A 12,437-nucleotide genomic window follows, 5' to 3' on the forward strand; every position below is an offset into this window, starting at 1 on the left:
GATATATATAGTGTGTGTGTGTGTGTGTGTGATATATATAGTGTGTGTGTGTGTGAGTGATATATATAGTGTGTGTGTGTGTGTGATATATATAGTGTGTGTGTGTGATATATATAGTGTGTGTGTGTGTGATATATATATATAGTGTGTGTATAATATCAGCAGCATTAGCTACTATTACGGCTGTTTCCTTCCTTTTGACATTTTATTTTTGTCCCCACCCTGTTCCTTTGACTGAGTTGCCCCTCAGCACCCTACCCTGCCTCTGTTTCACGGTTTATATTCCTCTAGTGGTAAGGGGAGAGACAAATAGCCAGCTTAGTGGAAACACAAATTGGATCAAAATATCCTTAAACTAATAATACTTTTTCCATTAGAGCCTGCTTTCTGCCAGTTGGAGTTATTCTCATAAATATTCCTGTACGTTTCAGAGGTCCTTTGTAGTCTTCTCCTTCTTAGAAAACTAATTTTATAGTGAGAAGGAATTAAGCATCCCCTTTTCAGATGAGAAGACCAGTAATGGCTGGATGTTTGCCGGGTACCTGCTCTGTCACAGGCGTTGCTGGGTACTGGGATATGTGAGTCAGGAGGTTCTAGCACGGACTGGCAGGATAGATGTACATTCAAATGGATTCCTATTTTCATTCATTTAGAAAACATGTATTGAGGATATGCTATATATCAGGCCTTGTTCTAGGCACTTAGGATACAATTGTGAACGAGGTTCCTACCCTCGTGGAGCATTTATTCTGATTGAAGCTTCGTGCACCTAAATTGAGGCTTCATGGACCTAAATAGCCAAGGGAGTGTGGAGAGGGGTGCCCAACCAGAGTTGATCCGGAGGTGACGTCTAAGCCAGAGCGTGATGCGGGAAGAGGAGCCGGCAGCTCAGAAGGGCTGGAGTGCAGAGCGCGAGGTGACAGGTGGGAAGGGGCGTGGAGAGAGATGGGCTGGAGGGGTGGGCGGGCTCCGATTACGTTGGGTTTTACAGGCCGAGCTAGGGTGTGGACTTCCTGTGAAGAGTAACAGGAACCTATGGGATTTTAAGCTGGAGTGATAGCAGATTTGGGCTGTAGAAAAATTACTCTGCACTATGAAGAATGAATTGGAGTGGGCAAGTCTGGAAGCAGGAAGGCTAATGAGGAGATAGTTTGGCTGATGGGCTGATCTCGAGTTACATTTTGGTGTATAGAGTAGAAAGCAGGAGAAATAGAACTCCACTGCGGGGCAGTGAGAGGGACAAGAACCACATCGAAGGAGGTGGCGACTAAGCTGAGGCGTGAGGGGTGCGTGTGCTCCTGTGCACAGCTGTCAGCTCAGGAGCGGCTGGACACTGACACTGAATGTCTTTTGCGTGTCAGCCACTTGACATACCTTAGCAGTATTTGTGACAGTACTGTGAGGGGTTACACGTGTTAGCCTCTCCTTTTCACATGTAAGAAAATTGGTTCTCAGAAAGGCTAAGTAATTTGTTCTAGATCACACCGCTAGTTGGTTAGGCAGCAAACTTGGGCAGAAGAAATTACGTTAGCAGAGGCATCAGGTGTATAGAGCATGATGTATTTGTGGAAACTGGGGCAGGGTATGGCGTGCTTTAGAGCTCAGCTCTGGGGCCAGCCAGCGTGGTTTGGAGTCTCAGCTCTGCCACCTCTGGCTGGTAAAGGGGAAAGCAGCACAACTTTTCTCTGCCTCAGTTTCCCTGTCTGTAATATGAATGTGGCCGTGGTAATTCTGTTACTTTCCTATCGTTATTATAACAAAAGACAGTGAAAGATGTGGAGGAGCCAGAGCAAGGAGAACTCTCAGTTTAACCAAAAGCTAGATTACTTACCCCAGGTCATCGAGCTGAATAGTGGCAGACCTAGATTTTCCGAGTCTTAGTCTAGTTCTTGATACCTTACTGTAAATACCAAGCTGTCCCTTTTACTCTGCCCTATTAAATGACCGCTGTGTTCTTTCTCAGGATTGGCCTTTCAGGACCAGATGGGTTAATGCCTTTTTGAGTCTGAACAAGTTGCATCTGGACCATAAAAGCCATTAAGTGCTCTCTTGACTAAGACTTAAGAAGTGTCAGTTTGGAAGATAACGTTCCTCAAGTGGGGATCCAGTTTGCTTGTCTTACAAGTTTGGGAGCAATCCTTGATCTCCATCTTGAAACGTGTATTCACATAAACTGAGTTCTTGGTACGAATATGGCATTTGAAGACATAGTACTAACGTTGTAAATCACCTATACTTCAATTAAAAAAATAAAAGAAGAAAATGTAGTACTGAGTGAAGATATCCATATGAGAGTGAGATCCCTAGAGTTTTATGCGTTTTGCTACCCGTCCCCAAAAGTTAACGTTTTAGGAAAGAAAAAAGAAAGAAAGCTATGTCCTTCACAAACCAGAGAATTTTTAAAATAATAGCTTTATTGAGATACAATTCACATACCATAAAATTCACCCATGTAAAGTGAACAATTGATTGGTTCTTTAGTATATTCACAGAGGTCTGCAGCCATCAGCACAATCAATTTTAGAACGTTGTCTGACACCAAAGAAACTTCATACCTGTTAGCAGTCTCTTCGCATTTCCCTCCAACTCCCCATCCCTGGGCAGCCACCAGTCTACTTTCTGTCTCTGCCGATTTGCCTATTTTGGTGTTTCATATAAACAGAATCAGTTACACACTGTGTGCTCCTTTATGCCTGGCTTTCACTTAGCATCATGTTTTCAGAGTTCATCCACGTTGTAGCCTGTGTCAATGCTTCATTCTTCTCTGTCGTTGAATCACATTCCGTTGTACGGATGAGCCACGTTTTGTTCCTCCCTTTATCAGTTGATGGGCATTTGGGTTGTTTCCACTCTGGCTATTATGAATAATGCTGCTATAAATAGTTATGCATAAGTTTGTGTATGGACATATGTTTTCACTTGAGATTAATTAATTAATTTTATTTTATTATTATTTTTTTTTGCGGTACGCGGGCCTCTCACCGCTGTGGCCTCTCCCGTTGCGGAGCACAGGCTCTGGACGCGCAGGCTCAGCGGCCATGGCTCACGGGCCCAGCCGCTCCGCGGCACGTGGGATCCTCCCGGACCGGGGCACGAACCCGCGTCCCCTGCATCGGCAGGCGGACTCTCCACCACTGCGCCACCAGGGAAGCCCCGAGATTAATTTTTTAACTGGCCATAGTCTTTCTTATCCTTGGGTGTCCTTGAGAAAAACTTGAGACCGTTTATTTGTGAACTATGTAAAATAGACCGTCATTGTCCCTCCTCTGAGATGGATGAATGTGGGCAGCACTGCTTGTTGTTCAGTCTCCTTGTCATTTGTGATTTGGGGGCTGTTCCAGCTGTTGTGTGAGGGGTGACTTTACCCTGAAGACCACGGAGAAAAGCGAGGTGGGCCTCGCCCGTAGCTCTGCCCCTTTCTCTTGGGCAGAAATGCTTCTCCTGGAGCATCATCCTCTCACGTGTAAATTGGAGTGTCGTGCTGCTTTTATAACACAGCACACTTTGTGTTCCATAAACAAGCAAGAGACAAAGACTTGCCAGTCCCTCCTCCTCAAACTCATATAAATGTGAGGATAAAATGAAAAAATAATTTTTAATCAGATAGTTGGAAGTTTTCTGTAAAAGGTCCAAAGTAGTAATACTTCAAACATTCCCAACTCAAATTAGTTCACAAGACTAACGGTGAACAAAACGTAGGAAAACAAAGAAGTAACTGATAGACACAGCTATTGTGGTAAAATGTGCATAGCGTTTACCATTTTAACCGTTTGTAAGTGCACAGCTCAGTGGCATTAGGTACATTCACATTGTTGTGCAGCCATCACCACCGTCATCTCCAGAACTTTCTCATCTTCCCAGACTGAGACTGTCCCCATCAAACACCAACTCCCCATCCCCCGCCCCACTCCCAGCTCCTGGCAACCTCTGTTATACTTTCTGTCTCCATGAATTTGACTATTCTAGGCCTCATAAAAGTAGAATCATAAGGTATTTGTCCTTTTTGTGTCTAGCTTATTTCACTTAGCATAATGTCTTTAAGATTCATTCATGTTGTAGCCTGTGTCAGAATTTCATTCCTTTTTAAGGCTGAATAACATTCTATTTATGTATATACAACAGTTTGTTTATTCATCAGTTGGTGGATATTTGGGTTGTTTCCACCTTTTGAAAACTGTGAATAATGCTGCTTTGAACATTGGTTGTTCAAGTATCTGTCTGAGTCTCTGCTTTCAGTTCTTTTGCGTATACACCCAGAAGTGGAATTCCTGGATTATAGGGTAATTCTGTATATATTTTTTTAGAAACCACTACGTTGTTTTCTGCAGTGGCTGCATAATTTTACATTGCCACCAGCAGTTTCTCCACATCCTCACCAACACTTATTTTCTGTTTTTGGTTTTTGTTTTTTATAATAATCATCCCAATGATTGTCAAGTGGTTTCTCATTGTGATTTTAATTTGCATTTCCCTAGTGACTAGTGACGTTGAGCATCTTTTCATGTGCTTATTGGCCATTTATGTATCTTCTTTGGAGAAATGTCTGTTCAAGTCCTTTACCCATTTTAAAAAAAAATTTTTATTTATTTATTTATTTATTTTTGGCTGCATTGGGTCTTCGTTGCTGTGCGCGGGCTTTCTCTAGTTGCGGCGCGCGGGGCCCACTCTTCGCTGCGGTGCGCAGGCTTCTCACTGCGGTGGCTTCTCTTGTTGCGGAGCACGGGCTTCAGTAGTTGTGGTGCGCAGGCTCAGTAGTTGTGGTTGGCAGGCTCTAGAGTGCAGGCTCAGTAGTTGTGGCACTCAGGCTTAGTTGCTCCGCGGCATGTGGGATCTTCCCAGACTAGGGCTCGAACCCGTGTGCTCTGCATTGGCAGGTGGATTCTTAACCACTGGCTTAGTTGCTCCGCGGCATGTGGGATCTTCCCAGACTAGGGCCCGAACCCGTGTGCTCTGCATTGGCAGGTGGATTCTTAACCACTGTGCCACCAGGGAAGCCCCCTTTACCCATTTTTTTTTTTAATTATTATTATTATTATTATTATTATTTTTTTTTTTTTTTTGCGGTACGTGGGCCTCTCACTGTCGTGGCCTCTCCCTTCGCGGAGCAGTGCGCAGGCTCAGTAGTTGTGGTTGGCAGGCTCTAGAGTGCAGGCTCAGTAGTTGTGGCACTCAGGCTTAGTTGCTCCGCGGCATGTGGGATCTTCCCAGACTAGGGCTCGAACCCGTGTGCTCTGCATTGGCAGGTGGATTCTTAACCACTGTGCCACCAGGGAAGCCCCCTTTACCCATTTTTTTTTTTTAATTATTATTATTATTATTATTTTTTTTTTTTTTTTTTTTTTGCGGTACGTGGGCCTCTCACTGTCGTGGCCTCTCCCTTCGCGGAGCACAGGCTCCGGACGCGCAGGCCCAGCGGCCACGGCCCACGGGCCCAGCCGCTCCGCGGCACGTGGGATCCTCCCAGACCGGGGCGCGAACCTGGCTCCCCAGCATCGGCAGGTGGACGCGCAACCACTGCGCCACCAGGGAAGCCCCCCTTTACCCATTTTTGAATTGGGTTTGTCTTTGTTACTGTTGACTTATATATTCTGGATATTAATCGTTTATCAGATATATGATTTGCAAAAGAGGATAAATTAGGGAAGGGCACAGCAGGAAGGGAAAACAAGGGATGGATCTAGGTGAGAATATGAAGAAAGAATTGTCAAAATTTGAATTAAATTGCCATGTTTTAAGTCAGAACAGCGTGGAATTTTTAAGCAAGGAAGTTAAAATTATATTTGGTTCAAAGGTTTCTGGCCCTTTTTGACAGTTTCTCCCTTTCTGCCAGGTATCTCAGGGAGTTTGAACTTTGATGAGGAGGAGACTGATGGGGAGGAAGGAGAAGGGAAAAAACTAAGATCTCATTCGTCCTATTCAGAGGCAGAGAGACCCAGTTCTGCATCCAGCCAGAAGCCAACCACAGTATGTAGTTCTGAAACTTCTTCCTCTGAGCTAATTTCACTGCTTCCTAAACATATCTCCGGAATTTAAATGCCATCACTGGATGAGGGCTGCTTCAAAGATTTAAGCTGGAATTTACACTTAAAGTCCACGACTCCCTGATTTCTTGTGTCTTGAACCAGCTTCTTTGAAGCCGTATCCCATTTTCATACTTTGCTGCTTCATTACTCCCAAAATTCGTACACCTATTTAACTTCTCAGAGTTTCTCCCTACCGTGTCAGAAGACTGAAGACATACAGGTAAATCAGTACGTTATTTTGCCCTTTAAGTGTCTCTCAAAGAGAATATGAGGTTTCCTGACCCAGCCCCCTACTGCTCACGTGTGGCTGCTCTTTCAGGGTACAGGAGCTTCCGGAGCTGCAGCCCGGCACACTGATAACCAGCTGGGAGAAATAGAGAATTTAGAGGGCTTCGCATACAGTCCTGCCCCTCGAGGTGTCACAGTGAAGTGTCGGATAACTCGGGATAAAAAAGGAATGGATCGGGGGCTTTTCCCTACCTACTATATGCACTTGGATGAAAATCGGAAGGTATGAGAAGTGGGTCTTTTTTTTTTGGCTGTGTCAGGTCTTAGTTGTGGCATGTGGGCTCAGTAGTTGAGGCACTGGGCTTAGTTGCCCCGAGGCACGTGGGATCTTAGTTCTCCAACCAGGGATCGAACCTGCGTCCCCTGCATTGGAAGGTGGATTTGCAACCACTGGACCACCAGGGAAGTCCTGAGAAGTGGTTCTTAAGACAGATCTTGAGATGGAGAGAAGAGGGCTGTGGGCTGGGTCGTTGATGGTCTTACGGTGGGGGGTGGGGATGGGGAAGCACCGGTATTCGACAGGAACTAGGTTGTACTTACTAGTTCCCAAGTGCTGTGTGCTCACTGTCTTCAAAGAGGTCATAGTCTAAGAGTCAAAACCTACCCAACCCGCAAAGAGAAAGTTTTATCCAGAAGGTAAGAAGATGGAAGAGACTATTTGAATGTAATTATTTTTACTTCCATCCCTTTTTTGGGGTGGGGGGGTTTCCAGTGTGCTGTTTGATTTTGAGTTTGACAGTGTGGAAGAAAGAAGGGTTTAGGGAATAGGAGGAATTGGAAAAACAGAAAACATGCAAGTGGAATGTCTTGTTTTTCATCCTAGAAATTCTAATTTATACATAAATTTGAGGCAGTTAATACTTGCTAATGAACAGTGTATTTTGTAATAACAGGTCTAAGTGGATGATTTTAAGAGCCTAGAAATGAGATGATGATAGTAGATATTAACGTTGTTATAACCACTATCTGCTGAGTGTTTACAGTTACCAGGTGTGTGCTAAATGCTTTATGTATATTATTACCTACCACCCTTATGACAACGCTGTAAGATAGGATTTCTTATCCCAGCTTAGGGAATGCGCCAAAACACACTAAGAATTGGCAGAGCCAGATTCAAACCTGTATCTATTTGATTCCAAAGTGCCCCCCTCCCCTTAGTTACTGCCCTCTCCTGCTTCCTTATTACCGTCCAAATCTAGGAGTGTTTGGGAAGGATGCATAAATACGACAGTCTTCGTGTCACTGAAGTCACAGGCGTTGAGAACCACAACATACAGAATGCAGCAGGAAGCATTAGGAAGCTGTTGGAGGGAGAATGGGAAGCACAGTGCCCAGGGTCCTGCCTCTTCCAAAGGTGGAAAGACTCTTACTCATGAAATTGCATGAAGCTTTTTAAAAAAGTCACTGGAGGCTTTAGGGATAAAGTTGTAAATAATGATATGGAGAATCAAGCTAGTGAATTTAGAAAAGCTGTGCAGTAGGGAAACCCTGATAGTGAATTCTGAGAAGCATTATGAGGATTAGAAAACGTGATAAGGACCCAGAGATTGGTCTCCTCCCGGAAAACCCCAAATGGCAGGTACACTGGTGCTACGATAGGGCATGGAGGCCCCTCAGGGGCCCGAGGCCACAGAGCTCGCGGGGTCAGGGCCGGGGGCGAGGATTGGCTACCCCTCACCCAGCTGGGCCGCCTGGTCAGGGCTCTGGAGGAGACCCGTCTCTTCTGCTCATCCATCCGGGAATCCGAGATGACTGACTCTTCCCTGGGAGCATCTCTCCTTCAAGGATGAGGTTTTGACAGTGATGCCTGAGCATAACCCGTTCTGCCCTGCGGCCCAGGGTCAAGGCGTTTGTTGCTATTGGGGGTTGCAGTGGACAGACGCTGATCTGGGTGTTCAGTGCTTCAAGGAGATCGCCACTGCCATCGTGAGGCCATCGTTCTGGCCAAGTTCTCCGTAGTCCTCATGCGGTGAGGCTACTGGGGGAACAGGATCGGCCAGCCCCAGACCGTCCCTGCCGGCTGACCGACCACTGTGGCTCCGGGCCGGTGCCTCTCATCCTGCCCCGGGACACTGGCGTCATCCAGCCGCTGTGCCGAGAAGCTGGTGTTGGCCGGCGTGGACGATGCTGCACCTGCACCGCTGCCCTGGGCAGCTTTGCCAGCGCCACCTCTATTCTGTCTCCAAGACCTAGGCTGCCTCACCCCCGAGCCCTGGAGGGAGACCATGTTCACTGATTGTCCCTGTCAGGGGTTCACTGAGCGTCCTGTAATGACCCACACACCAAGTCTCCATGCGGGAGACCCAGGCTCCAGCTGTGGCCACCACATCGTTTTTCTGCAAGAAAAGTTAAAGTGAATTAAACCTGTTTAAAAAAAAAAAAAGACCCAGAGATGGACTGCTTGGTACATGATAGGCATTTGCTAAATATTTGCTAACTAAATAGGTAGGACAAACATGGCAGTTCTCTTGAGTGCATTTTTTACTGAAAAATTTTTTTCCTTTTCTAGATATTTCTTCTTGCAGGTAGAAAGCGGAAAAAGAGCAAAACATCCAACTACCTTATCTCCACTGATCCAACAGATTTATCTCGTGAAGGTGAAAGTTATATTGGCAAACTCAGGTGAGAGCAGCCTTATATCCTGTCCTGCTCTTCTGATAGTTTGATTCCTATAGTTTCAGAACAATCCATATTGGTTTTACAATGAGCCGGTCGATGTCATCTAAAAAAATAAAGTTAATAGAAAGTCTAAGGCCCTTCCTTGTTTTAAGGCTAGATCTTTGAGAAAGTGATGATGACCCCTTGACCTTGGGAGAGTGGGCCGAGAGGCTGTCCCATACCTCTCCTAGCTTGTTTGTACGGGAGAAAAATACAGATCATTGCGGTGGCTTTTTCTCTTGATTCTAGGTCCAACCTCACGGGGACCAAGTTTACAGTTTATGACCGTGGTGTCAGCCCGGCCAAGGCCCAGGGTCTGGTAGAAAAGGCCTGCGTGCGGCAGGAGCTGGCCGCCGTCTGCTACGTGAGTGCCGCCTCCCGTTTCCTCAGCCTCCTGGCGTCCCAGCCCGGGGCTTGCAGTCCCCCTCCCAAGCTTGTTTCTGTATACTCACGTTATCTACCAGTTGCCAAGTTTAGCTGTATTTACTGTTTCAGCCGGCCCTCACTCACCTCCCCTTCTCTCTTCCCAATGCCGCCATGTTAACACAGGCCTTCGTTACCCCTTACCCGCTGGCTCACGGTTACCGTAAATCGGAAGCCGGTCTCTGCTTTTCGCCCTCTCGACCTGGTTCATGCTGTGCAGCTGGTGCCGAGCGGTCCAGCTCCAGCGGACGCTGCTCTTCTCCTGCTCCGCATGCCCTCAGGCCGCCCCTGGAGTCCCGAGTCAAGCCCGGACACGGCACCTTTCCCTTCCGGCTCCCCGGCTGGCACGCTCCCTGCGCGTTCCCGTCATCCTAGCTGCTCCTCCAGCCCCTGTGCCCCACCGGAGAGCCTGCCCTGCCCCTCCTTGCCTCTGCCCGTCCACCAGGGTCAGCAGAGGGGGCTCTCCCGACACTACACGTGCTTGATGCGCCCCTCGGTTCCCCGCGCTTCCTCTAGTGCCCCAGGCTGCTGCTTCAGCACCGTCCTTCTCTACCAGTCGCAAAGTCCCGTTCTCCGCTGTTGCCACGTGAACACGGACCTGGCGCGTAGTGGGCACGCGAAGTGGTGGAGTCAAAGAAGCAAAGAAGGAATTAACCCGACTCAGTTGTTGCTTTGATCCCAAAGTCTCAACTTTCCATCAGTTGGAATTAATCTCATCACTTGATTCCCATGAGATTTTATCTAAGTGACTGAGAATCATTTGACTTAACACTTTATAATGTATAGATGTTTTCTCTTAGCTTCAGAATCAATTAAATATTTTAACTATGCATGACTTTGTGTGTATGTATATGAATACACACATATCCATGTATTTAATGTACTTATTTTATTCATATATAATCTGCCTGGTTTGACAGGCATTTGATTTTTTTTACCTCCAGATACAGGTCCTATTTAATTTAAACTGTAATTCTCACTCTATATCATATATAGTGCCGTGTCCTCAATGGGAAACAGATTTTTTTTTTTTTTTTCGGTACGTGGGCCTCTCACCGCTGTGGCCTCTCCCGTCGCGGAGCACAGGCTCCAGACGCGCAGGCTCAGCGGCCATGGCTCACGGGCCCAGCCGCTCCGCGGCATGTGGGATCTTCCCGGACCGGGGCGCGAACCCGTGTCTCCTGCATCGGCAGGCGGACTCCCAACCACTGTGCCACCAGGGAAGCCCAGGAAACAGATATTTATTGAAGATGACAAAATTGGACAGTTTGCTCATAATTGTCTGAAATTTCACTTAAAGCTAAAGAGTAAGAGTAGGGTTTCAAGTCTATAGAGTGTTTTAAATTCAAATGTTCAAATTAGGTTTAAAAAGAGGAAACAGTCTTATTTTCCTGGTCTTGATTCTCCGTCTCTCTTTGTTTAACTACAGTAAAGTAACAGAATAGTGTTCAGTGCTCTCCACATTGTCCCCGTTTTACATGCCCAGGAGGGCCTTGTGTTAAGAATGAGGTCTTGTGGGCTTCCCTGGTGGCGCAGTGGTTAAGAATCCGCCTGCCAATGCAGGGGACACAGGTTCGATCCCTGGTCCGGGAGGATCCCACATGCCACGGAGCAGCTAAGCCCATGCGCTACAACTACTGAGCCTGTGCTCTAGAGCCCGCGAGCCACGTATACTGAGCCCACGTGCTGCAACTACTGAGCCTGCACTCTGGAGCCCACGCGCCACAACTACTGAAGCCCGTGTGCCTACAGGCCGTGCTCCACAACAAGAGAAGCCACCGCCATCAGAAGCCCACGCACCACAACAAAGAGTAGCCCCCACTAGCCGCAGCTAGAGAAAGCCACACGCAGCAACGAAGACCCAAAGCAGCCATAGATAGATAGCAACGAAGACCCAACGCAGCCATAAATAAATAGATAGATAGATAGATGCAGCCATAAATAAATAGATAGGTAGGTAGGTATATTGACAGAAAATGCATGGTATTAAAAAAAAAAAGGAATGAGGCCTCATCTTCATTTCCGTTTCAAGTTCCTGTTTATTGCCCTCTCTTCCAGGAAACAAATGTACTCGGATTTAAAGGCCCGAGGAAAATGTCTGTGATCATCCCAGGGATGAACATGAATCATGAACGAGTCCCATTTCAGCCACGAAATGTAAGTAAAGAGCGTATTTCATCAACAAAGGGCTCTAACGACAAGACTGCGATACCGGCAAGGTGAATGGGAAAAGGTGTTGATTCCTCCCGAGCGCAGCCTGGAGAGCGGCCCACTCTTCCTCAGGAGAGCCGGCCCTCCAGACCCGCGGGGTCGGTGCTGTTGCTAACGTGGTTGATGTGCAACCACTGGGTCTGCCAAGAGAAACGCTAGTTATTCTAGAAGAATCCAACAAAGCCGGCTTAGTTTTGGCTCTGGTTCTGTTTTACTTTCTGAAACGGAGGAAATAGGCCCCTGCTCTGCTCCCCACCTCAGGGCCTTGAGGGTGAGCGCTTTGCGAAGGTCCTCAGCACTCACTCCTCTCCTGCAGGACCGCGAGAGCTTGCTTTCCAAGTGGCAGAACAAAGCCATGGAGAACTTGATCGAGCTGCACAACAAGTCCCCCGTCTGGAACGATGACACCCAGTCCTACGTCCTGAACTTCCACGGCCGGGTCACTCAGGCCTCTGTGAAGAACTTCCAGATAGTCCACGAAAATGACCGTAAGCCCCGGGAAGAGAGGTGTTCTGGCAGGATTCGGAAATGAGCGTTGCCCTTCATTGGTAGGAAGTTCTACTCAGGAGATCATGATTTCAGAAAGAAATGACCTCCTCGGAAAGACAGAGCTACAGTCTTGCAGTCAGCCGTCTGAGCTGCTGAGTTGAGGGCAGGAGCGTGTGAGGGGTCTTTTGTGGCGACCGGAGGGGTCCTGGGGGTGCTGCTCGGGGGGCAGAGGCATAGGCCCTTCCTCAGGAAAGGTTCTTGCCCTTCCGGCCCCCGCTTGCCCTTCCGGCCCCCCCCCCAGCTTGCACTGCTCCGCCTCTTGCCCTTCCGGCCCCCGTCTTGCCC

General features: G+C 47.5%; 1 protein-coding gene across 4 annotated transcripts in view; it reads left to right on the forward strand.

The window, feature by feature from the left end:
• TULP3 (TUB like protein 3) overlaps nt 1–12,437 on the forward strand; it is a 26,026-nt gene that overhangs the window by 11,318 nt on the left and 2,271 nt on the right. For 3 of the 4 annotated variants that reach the window (XM_028490912.2, XM_007117048.4, XM_055085421.1), the window contains 6 exons: nt 5,831–5,964; nt 6,343–6,534; nt 8,821–8,933; nt 9,219–9,333; nt 11,451–11,549; nt 11,920–12,091. In XM_028490912.2, coding sequence (XP_028346713.1) covers nt 5,831–5,964; nt 6,343–6,534; nt 8,821–8,933; nt 9,219–9,333; nt 11,451–11,549; nt 11,920–12,091 — 825 coding nt within the window. The remainder of the gene's footprint in view (nt 1–5,830; nt 5,965–6,342; nt 6,535–8,820; nt 8,934–9,218; nt 9,334–11,450; nt 11,550–11,919; nt 12,092–12,437) is intronic. The other variant, XM_028490913.2, reaches the window with a different exon arrangement.

This window comes from Physeter macrocephalus, chromosome 6 (genome assembly GCF_002837175.3).
Source record: "Physeter macrocephalus isolate SW-GA chromosome 6, ASM283717v5, whole genome shotgun sequence".
NCBI classification, from domain to species: domain Eukaryota; kingdom Metazoa; phylum Chordata; class Mammalia; order Artiodactyla; family Physeteridae; genus Physeter; species Physeter macrocephalus.